The following is a 21,288-nucleotide window of genomic DNA, read 5'->3' as shown; positions in this document are numbered from 1 at the left end:
GAGATGAAGCTGTTAGATGCTGAACTATAGTCAATAAGGAGATCCTGATGTATGCATTTTGCTGTCCAGATGTTCAAGGGCTTTGTGTAGAGCCAGTGAGATGACATTCGCTATAAACCTGTTGCTAAGATAGGTGAATTGGAATAGATCCATGGTGCCACTCAGACAGGAGCTGATATGCTTCAACAGCAGCCTTTTGAAACTTTTCATCACGGTTAATGTGAGGGCCACTGGTTGAGAGTCATTTAGGCAGGTTACTACACTCTGCGTGGGCACTGGTACGATTGATGCCTGATTGAAACAGGTGGGTATCACAGCTAATTGTTTGCCTAAATGTAGAATTGTCCATTGTCCGATAAGAACGTAAGATATAGGAACAGGAGTAGACCATGTGACCCGATGTGCCTATTTTGCCATTCAATAAGATCACAGCTGATATAATTGTGAGTTTAGCTCCATTTACCCACATGTTCCACATAACCTTTAATTCACCTATTCTTCAAAAATGTACTTGTGTCTTAAATGTATTCAACAAGGTCTACTTTTTCCTTGGGGAGAGAAATCCACAGATTCACTCTTCTCTGGGGGAAGCTATTTTTTCTCATCATTGTTTTAAATCTACTCCCCTGAATCCTGAGGCTATGTCTCATCATTAAAGTTGCATCTACCAGTGGAAGCAACCTTTCTTCTTCTATCATATCTATTTCTTTCAATTTTTTATATCTCTCTAGGATTCTCCTCAGATTCTAACCACCATTGAGTATAGTCCCACGCCACTCAATCTCTCTTAAAATAAGCCATTTGTTTCCTAAATCAACCTGGTAAACCACCTGAGCACTGCATCCAAAGCTACTATATTGTTTCTTTTTTTTTATTTTTCACACCATAAATCACATTAGCCATGATATACACTATTTCTTTTTCACACATATACAGTGACTTTTTCTCCCCCCCCCTCCTCCCAACCCCCCCCTCCCTCCTCCCAACCCCCCCCTCCCTCCTCCCAACCCCCCCCTCCCTCCTCCCAACCCCCCCCTCCCTCCTCCCAACCCCCCCCTCCCTCCTCCCAACCCCCCCCTCCCTCCTCCCAACCCCCCCCTCCCTCCTCCCAACCCCCCCCCCCCCCTCTCATCCATTTTAGGTATACAATCTAGGTTGCATTAAGCCAGTCAGACAATGTTGTCATTCAACAGACCATAAGTGGTTACAGTACTCCAGGTGTGGCCCCATGCAGTTGCAGCAAAACTTTCTCATTCTTAAATTCAATCCCTCTAGCAATGAAAGCCAAGATCCCGTTTGGCTTCTAGATTACCTACTGCACCTAATTTTTTTGATTCACACACCAACACTCCCAGACCTCTCTGCACAACAGCATGCTGCAATGTTTAACCATTTACATATTAGTCCAATCCACTATTTTTGTTTCCCGTCAAAAAAAAACTACCCACCAAATTAACATATATATCTGCACTCAGCAGGCCCTTTTGGAAAGTAATTCAGAGGGCTATCCCTTCATGCAGGTTAGCTCCTGGATTGTAAAGCTTGGTTGTCAATCAGTTTCAGGGCCTAGATTTGGCGACTCATTACATTGCACTGCTGAGTGTGTGTGTTCTGGGAATAACTTTCTGCTGATGCTTGACTGTTGTCCCACCGTGGAAATATTTACTTCATGTCTGTTTTAGCTTTGGAGCTTGCACATGAATATGAGAATGAAGGGAATTGCATAGAGGCAGAAATGTATAAGGAAGACCCACCTTAACTTCCAAGGAGGCTTTCTTTGATGTTAGGGGATTGCAGCTTCTTGTCCTGACTGACCACCTAATCAGGGTCAATGGGTATCATCTGAAGTAAACCTTGAGGTGTTAATGATACTAAACATATCATTGTGTGGCTACAAATAAACCAGAGATTATGCTAACAATGAACAGTGCCCTGACATGGAGAATGGAGTATAGTGCAGACTACTGAAACATAAAGCAGAAATCTATGCCTTGAAGTTAACATGAAGCAATTTTAATTTATAAAGCACATTTAATCATAAAACAATCAGAGCACAAAAAGATGGGATTATTCAATAGTTCTGTAGTTAGATAAACAATTCAATTACCTCTTCATCAGGATTGGAAGAAGTTAAAGATATATTGATCACAAAATTCAATTCATTGATGGACATTGATGTTCATGTACTTTGCAGAATTGGTACCATGTGATGCTAATCAAAGCTGGTGTAGAATATAGTGCAGCACAGTCCAGGCCCTTCAGCCCACAATGTTGTACTGCCCTATGTAAATCTATTCCACGATCAAGTTAACTCTTCTTCCCTCACAGTTCATAACACCCCCCCCCCTATTTTTCCTTGCATTTATGTGTCTTTTAAATATCCCCATTGAATCAGCCTCAATCACTACCCTTGCAGTGTATTTCAGGAACCACCACTCTGTGTGGAAAAACCCACCTATGACATCTCCCTAAACTTTCCTCCACTCACTTTAAACAGATGGCCTCTGGTATTGTCCATTGCCAATTCTGAATCCATGCACCCAAGTTTCTGTTGGATCCCATGCCACATGCCTTTCTGGATCTGCCCAATCTTCCCCTCTAAAGGCTATTTGTAATAAGATTCTGGTTCTCCAAATGCTTATAAATTATGTCTCTAAGCATCCTCTCCAATAGTTTGCCTATTGCTGACGTTAGATGATCTAGTCTATAATTCGCAGGATTTTCCCTATTCCCTTTCTTGAACCACATTTATCGTCCTCAAATCTTCTGGTACCAATAATGCGGACAGTAAAAACACAAAATGCTGGAGAAACTCAGCTGGTCAAACAGTGTCCTTTATGCAACAAAGGTAAAAATACATAACTCTCCTTTTGGGCTAGAGCACTTCATCAAGGTATGAGAGAATGTCGGCAGGCGTCCAAACAAAAAGCTAGGGAGGGGGAAGGGGGATGGCAAAGGCAGGAAATGATAGGTGGAGAAAGGAGGGAGGGGACAGCAGCAATGAGGGGGAGGAGAGTGGAGGGGAAGGGAGGGGAGAACTAGAAAGACTGGAAAAAGGGAGGGGAAAGAAAAGCCAAGCAACTTAGCAGAAAACAGAGAAGTCAATGTCAATGGCATCTGGCTGGAGAGTGCTCAGACAGAAAATAAGGTGCTGTTCCTCCAATCTGTGGGTGGTCAGGGTAGCAGTGTGGCACTGGAACTCAGAATTGAAATAGTTGGCTACTGAGAAGTCTCTGTTGTGGTGGATGGAGTAGAGGAGCTGAGCGAAGCGATGTCCAAAACTAATGTGGACAGGCACGGCTCATAGATTATTTGCAATGCTCCAGCAATCACTCCCTTCACTTCCTGCAATAATCTGCCATATATCCTATTTTTGAGAAGTTCCAACACCACCTGGTTCTTAACCTTAACATGCTCCAACACATTAGCCTGCTCTATGCTGTCCTTACATTCAACAAGGTCCTTCTTCTTGGTGAACACAGAAGCAATGTTAGAGCAGCCCTTATCTCCTCAAGGCACATATTTCCCTCTTTATCCTTGGGTAGTCCTACCTTCACTCTCCTCACCTTCCCATTTGTCATGCATGTGTAGAATGCCTTGAGGTTGTCTTTAATCAAACTTGCCAAAGGTTTTTTTGTGACCCCTTCTAGCTTTCCTTGGTTCCTTCTTAAGTTCTTTCCTGACTACCTTATAATTTGCAAGCACCTTGCCTGTTGTTTTTTTTTCTCGCTTCCTAAACCTCAAGCAAGCTTCCTTCTTCCTCTGAACCAAAGGTTCTTCATCTCTTGTCAACCATGGTTCTTTTTACCCTACCACCCTTTCCTTGTCACAGTGGGACAAATCTATCCAGAACCCCATGCTATAACAACCTCCACATTTCTGTTGTGCATTTTCCTGAAATCATCTGTTTCTAGATAATGCTCCCAAGTTCCTGCCTAATACCATTGTAATGAATCCTTCCCCAGTTAAATACTTTCCAATATCATCTGCTCCTTTCCTTGCCCAATGCTACGCTAAAGGTCAAGGAGTTGGGGTTATGAAATCAAAGCTGCCAAATTTCACCCTGGCAAAGCAGCCAACACTATAAAGGTAGAGAACCCGATTTCAACAGAAACCTCCCCACATATCCTCATCAATAGGTAATCTTGATTACTTGTTGGATGGTTGATAATATTGTTTATATTAAGAACTTGGGAGTCAGTTCTGGTGCATTTTGCTGCTTTGAAGTCAGCTGATGTGACAGAAAGAAAGAATAGGAGTCTCAGAAAAATCTGTCTGTTTTGGCCAGAGTGTATCATGATAAGGTGGGGAAGGAGAGTGAATGTAGAGGAAGAAGAAGTCTGGAAAAGGATGAGGGGTAGGGAAAGAAGGTGCTTTAAATGGAAGCCATGTACTATACAGCAATTTTCCCAGGTTCTTCTATCAATGGCTGTTAAGTGCAGGTTTGAGAATTCTGGGTCCTTCCATGCTGGAACAAGGCAGATCTGCAATAATTCACAGCGTGCAGTGAACTGTTTCATTTGGGAGGTTGCATGTGTTTCCTGCAGAATCTGAGGAATTTACCTTCCTCGTTCCTGACAGCTGGCCACATGAGCATGAAGGAAAATGAACGAGACTTTATACACAAACACAATGTGCAGATGCATTGAAATTCTTGCTTGTTGCAGCTGCATATGTATGTAAAATTCACTAACAGTAAGTATAAATTAAATCACCACATGAAAGAAAAAAAGATGGTCAAGATAAAAGGATATATAAATATTCAGAGTTGCATTTGGTGTAAAAAAATGTGCTTTTATGATAGAGCAGACAGATTGTGATAGTCTTGGAGTAGTTATGGTCAGGGTAGTATGGAGAGGTTCAAGAGCCTTCATTATTATTTTATCTTTTATCTGAAGGAATCCCTGTAATAGAGGGTGACATTAACCAAAATTACTTTGAAGTTGTCATTTGTGAATTCTGATTTACAACCACAAGGGGTTTTAGTCCCTGAGCATTGCACTAATCAGGCATTCCACTGCACAGTGACTGGTATCCAAGAAGCAGCCATGATAATTTCATTCTATGATAGTCTGCTGGGACCATATTTGAGTTCCTATGTGCAAACCAAAAGTTCCTAACTGAGAAACAAGGGTCATCCCACTTAACAAATCCAGAGCATGTGTGATCCATGCAATGAAAAATGGAATCTATGGAAAAGATAATACTGCACCACCTGAAATCTAACAGAGGAGGACATGGCAAGCTTAAGCAATGCTTCTGTTGGCTTAACCATCCTGAAGAGCTTTTCCATTAAACAACAAAGATCTCCTTTGTGGCCTCTTGCATGCTGCATAATGCTGCCAACAACTCCGTCAGATAGGGAAGAAAAGGAAAGAGAAAGAGGATGAATTGGATCAAGCAGGATTGAAGAGACAAAATGCTGAACAAGTAAGCTTTTAATAATTTGCCCAATGTGTTAATTTCTAGCAGTGGGCCTCAAATTTGACCTATTTTGTTTACATATTTTATTGCAAAAGGATTAAATTTGCTCTCATTCTTTCATATTATCCAGTTTCAAGTGGAGTACTTGACCAGTCAATCAGAATTCAGCATGCAAACTCACTTAGTCATGTTGTTGGTGTTCAGAACACTGCCACATGCACACTCCCACAAAGTTTACTGTTGCAGAACTCTTGATGAAGAAAAGATTGAAAGTCTGTTTGAGCTGTGTGCAGCTAAATTTATCTTTTAGAGTTGAACAGAAGCAGCTGAGTCAAAAATGCCACAGTGGCATTAGCAGAAAAAATGCTTTGGTTCCAATTGATGCTGGAATCAAACTGTTCACAAGGGCCAAATGATCTTCATAAGATATACCCAGTCAGGATAATAAACCCCATCAACATAAAAGTGCATCTGAATTGGTTCCAGTGCTAACTTTAGGAACTGATGTGTCAAATTTAAACAAGTCTAACAAGGAAACCGGACCTTTCTTGAGTTTGGAATATGTCACTCATCCTTCAGCATGGAACATGCCAATTTCTATATTGTGAATCTGTTTGACAAAGGGCTTGTCTACTTCTCAATTAATGCAATAATTTCAACAGCAAAAGCTAAAAGATTAAGCATGTAAGTAGTTTTTGTGATATCTTCTACCTCTTTGGATACAGACTGCCTTGTTTCAATCCATGATGGTTTACACTTTGCTGAAAGGTTTTCACTTACTCTACAAAAAAAATTGCAAATGGTATTTTGAGAAAACCAGCAGCCCTTAGCTTTGCCTCAGAATGCACCATCTTGCCATGTGTCTAAACTGACTTTTTGACAGAGAACACCCATGACACTGGTGATGTCAGAAGACATTGGAGCTGAAAAATAGGCTATTCAGCCCATTGAGTCTGTCTCACCATTCAATCATGAGCTGATCCATTTCCCATTCAGCCACACACTCGGCCTTCTCCCCACTTGATGCCCTGGCTAATCAAGAACCAAATCAATTTCTACCTTAACTACATCCAATGGCTTGGCCTCCACTACTGCTGGTAGCAAGAGATTCCAGATTCACCACCCGTTGGCATAAGACATTTCTCCTCATCTCTGTTTTCTGTCCCGAAGTTGTACACACTTATCCTGGACCCTCCCATTATGAGAAACAACCTCTCAACATTCAAAAATTTCAGTGAGATTTCCTCCTTGTTTTCCTAAATTCCAATGAGTACAGACCTAGAGCTGTCAAACGTTCCTCATATGATATCTCTAATTTGACAGAGTAATTCCCAAGAGCAGTCTCTCTTACATTTACAAACAGATCCCATGGACACTTCAGCGAGATTGTGCCTGATCCCACTTGCAATGGCCAAAACCTCTCCATCTCTGCCTTGTGACCAAGAACATATATTCTATTCCTGTTGAAATGAATGCCAGCATTGCATTTGCCTTCTTCACCACTGACTCAACCTGCAAGTTTATCTTCTGGGTATCATGCATCTGAGATTTTTCAGTTTTTTCCCCAAAATTGGCACGGTTAGCATAGTGGCTAACACAACACTGTTACAGCATCAATGATTGGGACCGGGGTTCGTATCCTATGCTGTCTGTAAGGAGTTTGTACGTTTTTCCTGTGTCTGTGTGGGCTTTCCCTGGGGGGTTCCTGTTTCCTCCCACCCTTCAAAATGTATTGGGAGTTGTAGGTCAATTGTGTGGCACGGGCTTGTGGGCTGAAAGGGCCTGTTACTATGCTGTATGTTTAAATTAAAATCAAATTAAAATGTGGAAAATTGTCTTCTGGTTTACATTTTTTCTACCAAACATTTGCCACTTTTCTGCCCCTTCTAATCTGTCCAAGTCCTTCTGCAGCCTTCCTGTTTCCTCAAAACTACCTGATCTTCCACCTAGCTTTGAATTATCTGCAAACTTTGCCATAAAGCCAAGTTATAATGCTGAGATGATAAATGCTGGCTTCTCGAGAGAAGTTCATGCACTGGACCCACTGGCATTCTCCTGAGTGTTGGTTCATCAGTCTTGTAATTTGGTGGAGGAAGGATTCCTGGTACTGTGAAGTGCTAAAGCTCCTTTGAAAAATAGTAGACAGTAGACTGAGGCTACTCCATTCATGATCAATGTCTGTTCATGCTGCAATGGATTCTGAGACAATAGAAGTCAAAAAATATTTAATTGAAGAATGAGGAAATGTAGTTCGCCACCACCATACTGCTGAAAAGGATGACCTCTGCATTGGTCCTTAGAAGTGGACTCCTCCATGTTCATTTAAATTTCTTGTATGCTTTCCAGGAGGTCTACTAATATACATGTATTTCATAATGTATATTCTCCAGCTTCCTCCTGTCGGCAGCCTATCAAGTTTCTTATTTCAATCAATTATGGCATAACACATCACTTTGCATCAATTTTCTGTTCCTAATGTGTGTTGCCTCTAAGTTATTATTGGATTTCAAGAGCTTTTGTCTGCATTACTGTACAGTAAAAGTATGAACCCAGTTGCGAAGCAGAATACTTGACGACCAGTTGGTTAGAACAGTTGTATGATAATTGCCTATAATCCTTGAATATGTGCAGTGAACTGGAATTCACTGTCTGTGTATTGTTCTGATGGCTGGCTCCTCTCTTGGCTCCACCCTCACCTATCCCAATATAAACCCTGGCTTTCCCACCTTACCTCAGATTTACCTGAGGACTATTGTCTCTACCAGCCATTGATGGTAAGCTATTAAAGCGTGTTTGTACTCCTCCCTTGTCACTGAGTGCAATCAGTCGCATTACAATATGCAAGATGAATTTTGAAAGGAATCTCCAATTCCCTACAGTAAAACTTTAGTATGCAGAATAGGTGGTACTTAATATAAATCAAGACTGAGATCAAGAAGTAAGTATAACAATCAGTAGCTCACAAGGACAGCTTCCTTCCCTCTGCCATCAGATTCCTGAATGAACAATGAACCATAGACACTATCTTTTTTTTGTGTCTTTTTCTTTTTCTTACACTATTTTTATTTATTTTGCCAGATGGTTTATATAAATATTTGCACTGGGATGCTGCCCCAAAACAGCGAATCACATGACATAAATTCTGATTCTTATACTGACTCAAGAATGATGGTGCCATTCTTATGTGAAGGGTGAACGATCAAGGGTTAGTTATTCTGCTGCTTTGCCTAATAAGTGCAATGTGTTTCCTGCAGTCCTTGGGCCAATCCATGTTTTTTCCTGAGTGTCAACTCCCCAATAATTCGAAAAGTAAAAGATTAATGCATCTAGAACTCTCTGTCCTGACACAGACAACAGAGCCAAGCTGGGATTTCTAACAAGCATTTTAAATGACATGGAAATCAGTTAATGAAAAATACTACTTTAAAGCAGAGCAGAACAGAAGGATAGATGTTTCAACTAATAACTTCCAAATGTCATCAGGAGGTTCCTTCTCACACTAAATCATAACAGACATCTGAGCAGAGAGACAGAGATGATAATTCTTCAAAATAGATGGACAAAGGGAAGGGTTAGCGCAATGAAATTTTTGGTGAATATTTTAAAGTGGTCAGAATAGTTTTCCACTTCCGCAGGTACATTGTGACCTTGTAAAATATGGAGCAGAAACGTTGCATGAACAGCTGACAACGTGAAGAACCACTAACCCTGATCTTCCAAATTCATATTGAAATGGTTTCTATTTTGAAGCAGGATAACCGAAAACTTGTGGCATGAAAAGCAATTAGAGCATATTTACATTCTATGTTCAAAGGGTATCTACATACCTAGCTCATTAAGACAGAATCAGAAAACACGGACACAGGCAATTTTAAATCCTATATTTTGTCATGAGTCAATGGTAATTAGTCATCTCATGATAAAACATCCTCTGTAAACCGAGTTTGATAGTGATTTCTATGTTTGAAATTAGAGTCTTTAACCTAAATAATATCAATTACATCGGTAAGAGGAGCAAGTTAACTGGAATGGTTAGGTAAATTAGATGAGAAGGCATGGTGATAGTGAGCAATTTAAAGAAACGTTTGAAAGTTCTCAACAAAGTTACAGTGGAAAAATAAAACCTTCTTGAATTTGGTATCCTCATGCAAATAAAGTAGATTCTGCCTGGTATCACACAAAAGAACAAATGTCATTTTGCAAAGAGTAGGATGCCTCAGGATTTTTTTTTAAAGCAAAGGAGAACATGATGAAATGACGCTTGAAGGGAAAAATTGAATACAAGGCTGAACTAGCAGGAAGTTTAAAAAAACACAGATGTAACGCTTCTGCATATGTGTAAGAGGGGAGCTCAATAAAAATAAGCATGGGTTCTTTAATGGCTGAGACAGGAAAAATTGTGATAACAATGAAGGAAATAGCTGAGACATTAAACAAATATTTTGTTTATGTCTACAGTAAAAGAGCCAAAGAACATTCTAGAAATAGCAGAGAACTAACTCATATGAATAAAAAAATGAAGGCAATGAAAATAAATAAAAAAAGATGAGGAAGAATTGGAGCATAATCCCATGGGTTTGATAGCCTGCAGCCAGGCTTCTCAAAGGATTGATTCAGATTAACTGGAAGTAATTCAGTAGATGCATTGGTTAGCACCTACTGATGTTCCCTAAGTTCTGGAACAATACCAGCAGATTTTTAGAAACTGCAATGGAATTCAAGAAGGAGGCAGAGAGTAAGGGCAGAACTTTTGGCCATTTAGCCAATCATTGGGTGGCAAAAGTCATCAACTTAAATTAATGGAAACATGGTGTAATGATATGGTTTATGGTATGTACTAGCCAGTACAGACACGGGCTGGCCCACCCTCATGATGATATCCTCTCCTAGGCTCCTCCTTGGACTCCTCCCCTGTGACCCAGGCCATAAAGGTTGAGTCACCTCTCCCTTCCCTGCATTTCCCTAGCTTGGACCCGGGCCAACAAGTCTTATGTGAAATAAAGCCTATCATTCCCCTCAGTTTTTGTCCTTGTGATCATTGGGGCAACTGGTGGTGCCCAACACATGGCAGAACAATTGTTTTGCTTGACATGCTGAATTCATACAGCAGATTGTTCAATTTCGCTCTAGATTCCAACATTTGCAATCCATTTTGCTGGGGGAATAAAATTTAGGGTTTAGGTTATGGACAACTTTATCACTCCATAATAAATCTTGGGAATTCTTCACCTTTGAGAGTCATTAATTTCTGGAATCTCTGGAAACCAAGTGATAGAGGGACGAAAGCAATGAAGGGCATCAACCATGATCTTTCCAAATGTAGTATAATTCACAAGTTACTCCATTATCTATTTCTCTTATTCTTATAATTTTAGGTCATGTTGTGTCACTTTTACTCTAAGGAAGGCTCGCTGACCTGAAACGTTGACTGCTTTTTCTTCCCACAGATACTGCTTGATTGGTGGAGTCTATCATTTTTGACTTTGTTTCAGATTCTGCCAGCTGGAGTGTTTTTTTTTGTTTTCCATTTTCGTTTTGATTTAAAAGTTGCAAATTCTCTGTTCTGCTTATGCACCGTCTCATCTCAGTATGGTAATGTCATCACTGTATTATCACTTTTATGAAGTTCCAACAATTGCCTTTTATTAACCATGGGATTCGATTAAAAATCATTACAAGAAAGAGGTTTAGATGTGGAAGGATCAACTATGACTTCGACAAAATATGTCTTTATTGCACTTCCTTGGACAATGAAACAAATGGGACGTCGAACATCATCGTGAGAGGGATTGAATCCAAGGGCAACGAGGTTCAGCCTCATCTGGGTACTGATGAGGCCACACTTGGAGTACCATGTGCAGTTCTGGTTTCCTTACCTGAGAAAGGATATATGGCTTTGGATGAGGCAGAGTGGAGAGTCACCAGACTGATTTCAGAAATGAAAAGGTTAGCTTATGAGGAAAGATTAAGAAAGACCCATGAAATTACTGGCACGGAATGTTTAGTGACCTGATATTTGTGGAGGGAAAATTCTATATTGATTAAGTTGAATGGAATTGACTGACAGCATTACTACTTTAAAATAACAATTTCACAATGTAAAATAAGAGTTTAATATTTTACGATTTCTGAATCGACGATATGCTGTGAGAATTCCTGCCAGATTCTAATGAACCACCTTAAGTGATGCAAATGAAGATATGTGGACCTCTGTCACAAATGTTGGAGCCTGGATAAAAGAAGTCTGTTGATATTGTGATTATGAAACTCCCTTCATAACAAAAATGGTATTAGCAATCCTTTACTAATCACAGAGGGCCTATGGCATAGGGGATACTTAAAAAGGTCTGTGAGTGGAAAGAAAAAGGTTGAAAACCACTGGTCTTAGTCTTTCTGCTCAGCCCTGGTGGCAAAGAGTGAACAGGTGTGAAACATGGTCACGAAGCCTATGCCTGAATGCGCCAATGGAAAGGCATGGGAAGAATCTGTAACAAGCAATGAGTAAGCTCTCCTGTGCCACTTATCAAAGGCGGCAACTCCCTGCCCTGCCAGGGAACCAGAGTGGGTTTTTGGCCTGCTCCAGATTTTCTCCTAAAATGCAAGTTGGGCTAAATGATCTTTCCCTCACAATAAGATTTTTGCAATCAAAAATACATTTTCCAAATTTTCATGTTCAGTCAAAATCCACAATCCCAACCTTACTCTGAACTCCCATTCTTTATGCCTGCTCCACTCTGAAAGCCAACCCCATTCCATCCATAATAAAGAGCAATTATTGATTCAAAATTAATTTGAAGTTGCCACCACAAGAAGAACAATGTAATATCTCTTAAACCTCACCTAAAAGATGTAGGTTACAATTAAATAATACATACTGAACTGAATGCAATTAGCCTTGGAGTGTGCATTGCTTGTATAGCTTAGGGTGGTAATACCATACAGAATTTTGAATTTTTCAAAAGCTGTTCCATGCCTCAGGATATAATTTCAAAATACTACAGCAATTTGATGATACAGACATGTTCAAACACATCTAGTATTGCAGGTAAAAGCTTACAAAAATTTTCACTAAATTAATTGTTCCATAGAAAGAAGGGAGGAACTTCTTCTTTGTTACTGACTTGAAATCAACTTTGTCAAGATTTATTTCACATTCAGAACATAAGAAACAGGAGCAAGAGTGGGCCATCTGGCCTGGAGAGCTTGCTCCACCATTCAATAAGATTATGCCTGATCTGGTCGCTGCTCATCTCCACTTACCTGCCTACTCCTCATTATCCTTGATTCCCCTATTCTTTAAAAATCGATCTATCTGTGTCTTAAATACATTTAATGGGGCAGCCTCTTTTGTTTCCTTGGGCAGAGAATTCTGCAGATTCACTCACCTCTAGGAGAACATAAGAAATAGGGACAGGAGCAGGCCATCAGGCCCAATGAGCCTGCTCTGCCATTGAATGAGATTGTGGCTGATCTGATGATAGGCTCATCTCCATTTGCCTGCCTTATCCCCATATTCCTTCATTCCCCTACTATGTAAAAATCTATCTAACCTTGCCTTACTGGTGGCGACGAGCATCAAATCGCACAAAGCAGAGTGCATGTAAAACGCAAGTTTTAATCGACTAATATATACAGCTAAGTCTTGAGGTCTTGCCTCTATGCAAGCCTAGACCAGAATAAGGGGGGGATGGGTCTCCACTGGTTTATATATAACATAACATAACATAACAATTACAGCACGGAAACAGGCCATTAGGCCCTTCTAGTCCGCACCAAACCAAACACCCCTTTCTAGTCCCACCTCCCTGCACAATGCCCATAACCACCAGGCGGTTCAGCCCCCCATAAAAAATTGGGACTCCCCCCACCCCGTCTCTTTCCATGCTTTCGTAAGTCCAATATCTGACAAGGTTTCCTCTTCCTTCTGGACCTTTGGGGAGCCAGGGCAGGGGAGGAGAGGGGTAACAGAGCCTGAGGGTCCTGGCCCTGGGCAAGGGTATATTGTGGGGGGTAGGGCTTTCCGCCCGTGTACTGGTCATTGGGGGTGTGCTCGTCCGTTGCTCGTCGTGCTGCTTCGTAGAGGTCCGTGACCCACGTCATCTGTAGTGCATTCCTGCCGGTCTGCCGGGCCCTGTGGCTCTCCTGTATCATCTGCTGTCCCGTCCTGCCAATCCGTAGAGGTCTGCAGCTCTCCTGTGCCACCCACACTTCCTGTCGGTGCGAATTCCCTGGTGGCCACTGAGATTTCCTGTCCATCCCCGAACGCGACGTATGTGTAGTGAGGGTTCGCATGCCTCACTTCCACGGGCTCCACCAGAGGGTCCGTCCTGTGGTATCTGCAGTGCTTCTGGAGGCGGCGCCGGTCCTGGTGTCATCAGCTATCTAGGCAGCACCGTGCCTGTCGTGGCTTTCCTCGAGAAAGAAAACATACGGTCATGATGTGTCATGTTAGTGGCAGTACACAATAGTGAGTGTATGGAATGCAGGGCCTCCGGTAACACATCTTGCCACCGATAGGTCCTTTGCTTTTATGGTCAGCAGGACCGTTTTCCAGATGGTGACCTGTCCATTCCCCCTGATGTTATAGCTTGTAGTGCAACTGGTCGCAATGCCCTTATCTCTCAGGTACTGCTGGACCTCGGCGCGCATAAAGGCAGCATCCCTATCCATGTGTATGTAGCTGGGGTACCCGTACAAGCTGAAGATGGACTGCAGGCACTTTATTATTGTGGCTGCAGAGATGTCGGGACATGGAATAGCAAAGGGGAAGTGTGAGTATTCATCAATGGCATTGAAGAAATAAACATTCCTATCGTAGGAAGGGAGTGGGCCTTTAAAGTTGAGGTTGAGACACTCAAAAGGCCTGTTAGCTTTTATTAGTGTGGGGTTTGTGCTCCACACAAATGGGGCAGCCCCTGCTTACCATCCGTACCTCTTCTACTGAGAATGGGAGGTTTTGGGCCCTTATAAAGTGGAAAAGCCTAACAACTCCTGGGTGGCCCAGCTCATTGTGCAAGCTTTGCAGTTGGGACATATGGTTAAGCGCCGCACAGGTGCCTCTGGACAATGCGTCTGGGGGCTCGTTGAGCCTCCCTGGGCAGTATAGAATGTCACAGCTATACGTAGACAATTCTATCCTCCAGCGCAAGATCTTATCACTTTTTATCTTCTCCCTGTTCTGCTTATCGAACATGAACACCACGGATCATTGATCTGTGACAAGGATGAAGCGTTTACAGGTGAGAAAGTTTCTCCAGTGCCTCACTGCTTCCACAATGGCTTGGGCCTCTTTCTCCACTGCTGAGCGTCTCACCTCGGACCCCTGCAGGGTCCAGGAGAAAATACAACATTCTGATGACTAGGGAGATAGAAAGGAAAACAAAAGTTTATAAAACTGAAATAGAGATTCTAACATATTGAAAAAAGGTGAAGTCCTGAAAATCTGCTGTTCCTACAGTCCCACAAGTTCCTTCAATCCCTCAAGTCCCTACAGTTTCTCAAGCCTGTATCATCTTTCAGTAAAATTGACTCCTATTTGATCATTAGTCTCTTTGCAATTTTCATCTCTACTTAGATATTCTTATGTCCAAAAATATATTTCAGCACTAAATACTGTATATTTTATAACTGTGGATAGATTTCTGGGTTGGAGAGTCCAAGATTTTCTATCTTTTGAGAGAAGCTCTTCCTATCTATGTCTTAAATGGATGTCCCTTTATCTTGAATAATGTACCATGGTTCTTGGTACCCCCATCAAGGGAAACATCTCAGTATTATTTGCATTAAGCCTTGTCAGAATCTCTCTGGTTCAACAAGATCCTCTCTCATTCTTCTGAATTCCAGGGTGTGCAGATCCATCTTAAGCAATTTTTCCTCGTAAGAGAATCATGTCATCTAAGAAATCAATCCAATGAACTTATTGGGAAAGTCTTTAAAGCAAGTATATCCTTATGTAAAGATGGAAATCAAAACTCTATGCAGCATTGCAAGTATGTTCTCACTTGTAGTTATAATTCTGTTTTTATATGCACCTCCCTTAAAATTGATGCCAACATTTCTTTTGCCTTCCTAATTATTTGCTGTATCTGCTTACTACCTCTCTGTGTTTCCTGTAGTACTTGCTGTGATTCCTGAAGAAAATGTGATATTTTAACTTTAAATCATAAGATCTATCAGATATCTTACTACTTTACATTAGCATTTACTGGGGAGGGAGGAAATAGCAAGCTGCACAGAAAGAGGAAACTATTATCAATTCAGGCATGGAAACAGTAAGTAGAAACAGAACAAAAGTGATTAATTAAGTAATGACACTGAGGAGTGATGGTTTGCTTACCAGCTATTTAAAGCTGATGGTTAATAATGTAGCGTAAACCTGAATTCTAAAGTTCATTTGATTCATGAATTGCTCTCAGAAAATTGTACACACCTTTCAAACTATTTAAGAAAAGTGAGGGATGAAAATAGAAAATACTGTAATAATTCATATTTTCTATTTGGCATGATAAGTAGACGTGTGGAAGTTAGATTATGCCAGCCTACCTTGAATGAACTTTTTGAATACTACAGAACATAGGTTGTTTCTGGATGTTGTTTACATAAACTTCCCGAAGGGAATTCATGAAATCCTTTATAAGCAATTTTTGGCCAAGTTTGAAACTTACAAATGTGAAGGCAAATTTTATTGGCACACTTGGGAAATTCTTTTGAAAGGAAGGAACCAGAGGCCAGGGATAATAGAAAGGTATTCTAATGGGCTAGTTGTGACAAGTGGTGAACTGGAAGTGGCTTCTCTATTTATAAATCAATTTGATGATTGAACATGAAGGCATTTTCTGCTTTAATATCAGATTTCAAACATCTGCTGCTCGTTTTTGCTTAGATTACAAAAAAAATTGGCTCTATTGTAAATTGTGTAGAAAGAAGCATTACATTGCAAAATAAAACTATTCATCGATGAATTGATCAGGCAAAAGAGTGGGAAAAAGGTCTTCACCTTCGGTAATACGGAACAAATGGACCAGATCTAGCAACGGATGATAATGAAGATTTGGAGGCTCATGGTTCCATTTTCAGATACAGAAAACAGTCAAAAATTATAATTGAATGCTACTCTTTATAAGTAGAGGTTAAAAAGATGCATAATGCAAAGATCTGGACAGTCCACAGGCAAAGTAATAGAACAGTTCTGTGCAATGTAGATGAGGAAGAATGTATTGGCCTTAGAGGGAATTTAGCATTGACTTATCAGAATTTTGTTGTAACCACTAGGGTTAAGTTAATTGTCTACAAATAAACAAGTGTGCAACAGATGTCATTTTGATCTCCAGATGTTATCCTGAGTTACTACCATGATCAATTTTGGCCCTTTGGTTCTTTGATTGATATATTAGGAAATGTGAAACAACTAAAACATAAAAGGATATCCGTGAAGACATACTTGATGGAACATTTCCAATGCAAGACATGTTTAATGAATGTGCTGTAACTCCCACAGATCGATTTGCTAATGACTTGGCACAGGCAGATGTAGATTCATGATTTTATTCTTTAGATACATTCCCAAATCTTAAGGCAGGTTGTAGCTTGCTGTTTTCTGTCAGTGTGCTTATGGTGGGATAAGTAACTTTTGCTTTTCTATCTTGTTGTATGATACATCATCATATCTTTTTCCACTTGTCTCATGCTGTTTTGCTTCCAAAGCAAAAAAACTGTATTTGAATTTGAAACTAGATCGGAAAATGCTGGGACCCCCATTCAGCAGGTTAAGCGGCAAAAAGAAACAGAGTTAATGTTTCAGGTTAAGAGTTCTTTATCAGAAATGGAAAAAAAAATGAGGAAAACTAGGGCATCTGAATTTAGGGAAAGAGGGGGAGGGTGGAATGAACATAAGTAATGTCTGTGATATAGTATGGAGGCAAGGGGAGGGTGGTTGTCAAGGATAGAAATGTTGTCAAGGATGTAAAACAAGGAGGATATCTGAAATTGTTAAATGTAATATTAAGTCTGGAGGCAGGAGATGAGATTCTGTTTGTTATGTTTACATTAGGCATCATTCAAGCAAGGTAGAAAAATGAACACGGAACAATCAGAGTAAACATGGGAAGGAGAATTAAAGCCACAAACAACTAAAGGCTCAGTTTTGCCTTGCAGACTGAATGGAGTTGTTCTGCAAAAGATTTCTCTGCTGTAAAGTGTCCACCGGATGCAGGACACAGTATTGGAAGGAATGCAAGTGAATCACTGCTGCACCAGGAAGGTTTGTCTGAGTCCCTGTAAGGAAGGAAGGAAATGGAAAAGTAAAGGAGCAGATATTGCATTTTCTGTTGTTCCATGGGATAAGGAATGGCAGAAATTTAAAAAAAAAATTACCGATAAATTACGATAGAAACCCATTGATATCAGTGCTCCTCAATTACACCTAATTAACCTACCAATCACATGTGATTTTGAGGGTGGGAAGAAACTGGAGTACCTGGAGAATATCTATTACTGACAGGACTGGATTTGACACTGGTCACTAGCAGTCACTAATAATGGCTATGTTAAACCATGCTGCCAAATGATTGTTGGGGATGGAAGAATGAAATAGGGAGTCACAGAGAGAACTTACCCTTTGGAATATTTAAGAGGAAGGTAGGGGAAGATAGACCTAAAGGTGGAATCCCCTTGAAGTTGTTTTCTACTGAATGTGGAGATTTTAATGTGGAAGGTGAGGGGAAGGGAATTTCTAACTTTATTCTGGTTGAAAGGAGAAGTGGGGAGCTGGTAAGAACAGAAGTGTAGGAAACAGAGAAGACATTTGAGAGCCCTGTCAACCATGGTAGAGGTAAAACCACCATAATGGGTAAAGGAAAACATATGAAAGGCATTGTTATGAAATGCCTTGTATATAAATAAAGTTTAAAAAAAAATGCCTTGTATCTGAGCAGGTACAATGAAAATGGTAATGCTGGAAGAATAGGATGTAGTCTTTACAAGGAGCAGAGTAGGAGTAGATGATGCAGAAACAGCTACAGAGCCTGTGGACTTACAATTTAAATTTGTCCTATGGAGTTAGAAATATCAAAAAGGAAAAGTATCAGGTGTGGATCATATGAATTTTGAATGATCTATTGTCACGATAAATTGTGAATTATCCCTTAGCATAGGTTAAAAAAATGACAGCACAACCAAAGCTGGTGTAACAGCAGCACTGACCTTGTGGAGGACCATTGCTGGAATCTAAGACACAGGCGGTGAGCTGCTGGTGACTCAAGGCGAGTTACCCACATAGGATGCAGGCTGCTGGCAACTGCAATCAAAGGACTCACATCAGGCTGTGGTCCGATGGAGACTGGCTCGAGAAAGGCTGAAGGGGTACCAGGTATCAGAACCAGGATGGGGAGGGTGAAGGAGGCTTACTGATCATGTCAGAGGTGTGTCTTGAGCTCAGATCACCGTTTTGGACTGAAAGCTGTGTGGCTGTGGAGGTTGTGGGAGCACTGAACATTCAGTGACCCTGGGGGGGGGGGGGGGAATTGTCTTTTTCTTCTCTTTCTCTGACTATAATGGGCACCAGACGATTTTTTCTAATAGCGAATCTGCCATATGGTAATGAAAGGAAATTTTGTGTAAATGTATTGTCACATTTTCTGTTTTATTATACGACAATAAAATAATCTTGAATCTAAAACAAAAAGAATCAGAGGAGTTAATGGACATGTGTGAGTGAGACACTTTGCAGGAGTACAGGGGAAATAAAGAGAGGAATAATGGGACTAATGGTATTGATTAGGGGGCTGGAATGCTCTTGATGGGTCAAATGGCTTCCTTCTCTACCTTTACATGAAAGGATAATATCAACGACCTTTCACGAGAACCCATCAGCATTTCTGATGACAGTTCAACGGCCTGAACTTTTGACTCTGAAGAGATTTTTTTCTGGCTTTATAAGTTTATCTTTTCTCTTTTCAAAAGATGGCTTACCTCGTCCTGTTATTCTCTGGGACAGCTCCTTGCTAATGGGTGATAATGATACTCAGTCTACAGTCAAGCTGGATTGGACGTCTTACCAGCGATTACTAAAATGGAAGTGTTGGGTCCGTGGCAAAGTTCCGAAGCCAGACTGGAAATGTACAGATATTCACCACTATGAATGGTGCAAGCTTGCTCTTTTTGATTTTCTCCTGCAGGTAAGATACAATTTCAGAGTTTTATACAGTCTTTTTATGTTGAATCTCTGCTCCCTTCAGAACTGCCATTGTTTACAGTGGACATGTGTCAGCGATACATTGACCTATGTACCAACTTCATCCTCAGATCCTCATTTAAAATTTTTAATTGTCTGGGCCCAATGATATCACTCTTCAGAAATCATCAATAATATAAAAATGGAAAATCAGACTTTTGAGTCCTTACATTTTGCAGTAGGTCTTCAGGTCTTGCAAAATAACTGATCTCTAAGAAATGCAACACTCAAGCTATACCTAAGCCAGACAAATTGTTCCAAAAAAAAATCTCCTGCTAAACTGCCAAGCACCAACTGACCAAGATGCCAACCATATCAGAAGACATAAGAGCAGAATTAGGCCATTCAGCCCATCAAGTCCACCCCACCTGATTTTAAATCCTTTTCAACCACATTTTACTGCCTTTTTCCAAAAACCTTTGATTCCCTTCCATATCAATAACCTATCTACCTCTGTTTTAAATAGATCCAATGGCTTGGCGTCCACAGCCATCCGCGGCAATGAATTCCACAGATTCACCACCCTCCTCATCACTGTTTTTTTAAAATTTACATTTAAATTTTTAAAATTTGGAGATTCAGCACAGTAGCAGACCATTTTGGCCCACAAGTCTGTGCTGCCCATTTTACACCCAATTGACCTACACCCCTGGTATGTTTTAAATGGGATATGTTCTAATAGGATATTTTTGTATTCTGAGGCTGTGCCCTCTGGACCAGACTTCCCCACCTTAGGAAACATCCTATCCACATCCACTTGATTCTGGTCTTTCAGTAATCGATAGGCTTCAATGAGATTCCCCCTCCCCTCATTCTTCTAAACTCCAGTAAGTATAGTCTCAGAGCTATCAAATGCTCGACCTATGATAACCTTGTAATTCCTGGGATCATTCTCGTGAACCTCCAGCACATCATTCCTTAGAGAAGGAGCCCAAAACTATTCCACTCTCAGCAAAGAAGGGGGTAACAAATTCTCGGAGTTACAGAGCCACAGGGCAATAAAGCTTGAAACAGGCCATTCAGCCCAAAGCATGGAAACAGACTTTTCAGCCCACTGAGTCGCATTGACCATTAACCATCCATCTTCGATAATCCTATGTTAATTCCTTTTTTCAAATTTCTGCACATTTCCTTCAACACCTCCCAGATTCTGCCACTCACCAGCATGTCTTTGTGCTATGGGAGGAAATTGGACCACCATGAGGAAACCCATGCAGTTATAAGGAGAATGTGCAACTGCCATGATAATTCCTGGAGTTAGCACAGCAATCATATGTTACCTGTATAATCCATGGAGATTCTCTCAATATCATCAATCATAATGTACCATAACTTCAATGAAGATCAATTAAAAGTTCAGAGAAACATAATTATCTGCCGGCTGTATCAATGAGGTGGTGCCAAAGCTATGTCAGGAGATCAGGTTACCACTGAGAAAATTCTACTGGCAGCTTGAAAGAAATAGATTCATGATTTTATTCATGAAAATCTTCCTTTGTGACTAAATTTTTAACCTTTTTTTAATCAAATGAATGATTTGTTGCCTAAGATAAATAGAAATATAAAGTCCCAGACTGATTTATCTGAGCATTTTACAACAAACGGAGGACTCATTCATCCCATTGGTCCAATTG

At 40.6% G+C, this 21,288-nt stretch overlaps 1 protein-coding gene across 1 annotated transcript in view; it reads left to right on the top strand.

Annotated features, from left to right (window-relative positions):
- gask1b (golgi associated kinase 1B) overlaps positions 1–21,288 on the top strand; it is a 47,784-nt gene that overhangs the window by 8,009 nt on the left and 18,487 nt on the right. The window contains exon 2 of the mRNA XM_069926224.1: positions 19,384–19,598. Within this exon, the coding sequence (XP_069782325.1) occupies positions 19,384–19,598 (215 nt within the window). The remainder of the gene's footprint in view (positions 1–19,383; positions 19,599–21,288) is intronic.

Source organism: Narcine bancroftii, chromosome 3 (genome assembly GCF_036971445.1).
Source record: "Narcine bancroftii isolate sNarBan1 chromosome 3, sNarBan1.hap1, whole genome shotgun sequence".
Taxonomy (NCBI): Eukaryota; Metazoa; Chordata; class Chondrichthyes; order Torpediniformes; family Narcinidae; genus Narcine; species Narcine bancroftii.
The sequence above is the reverse complement of the archived record's forward strand: the minus strand, read 5'-3'. Positions and strand labels throughout refer to the sequence as shown.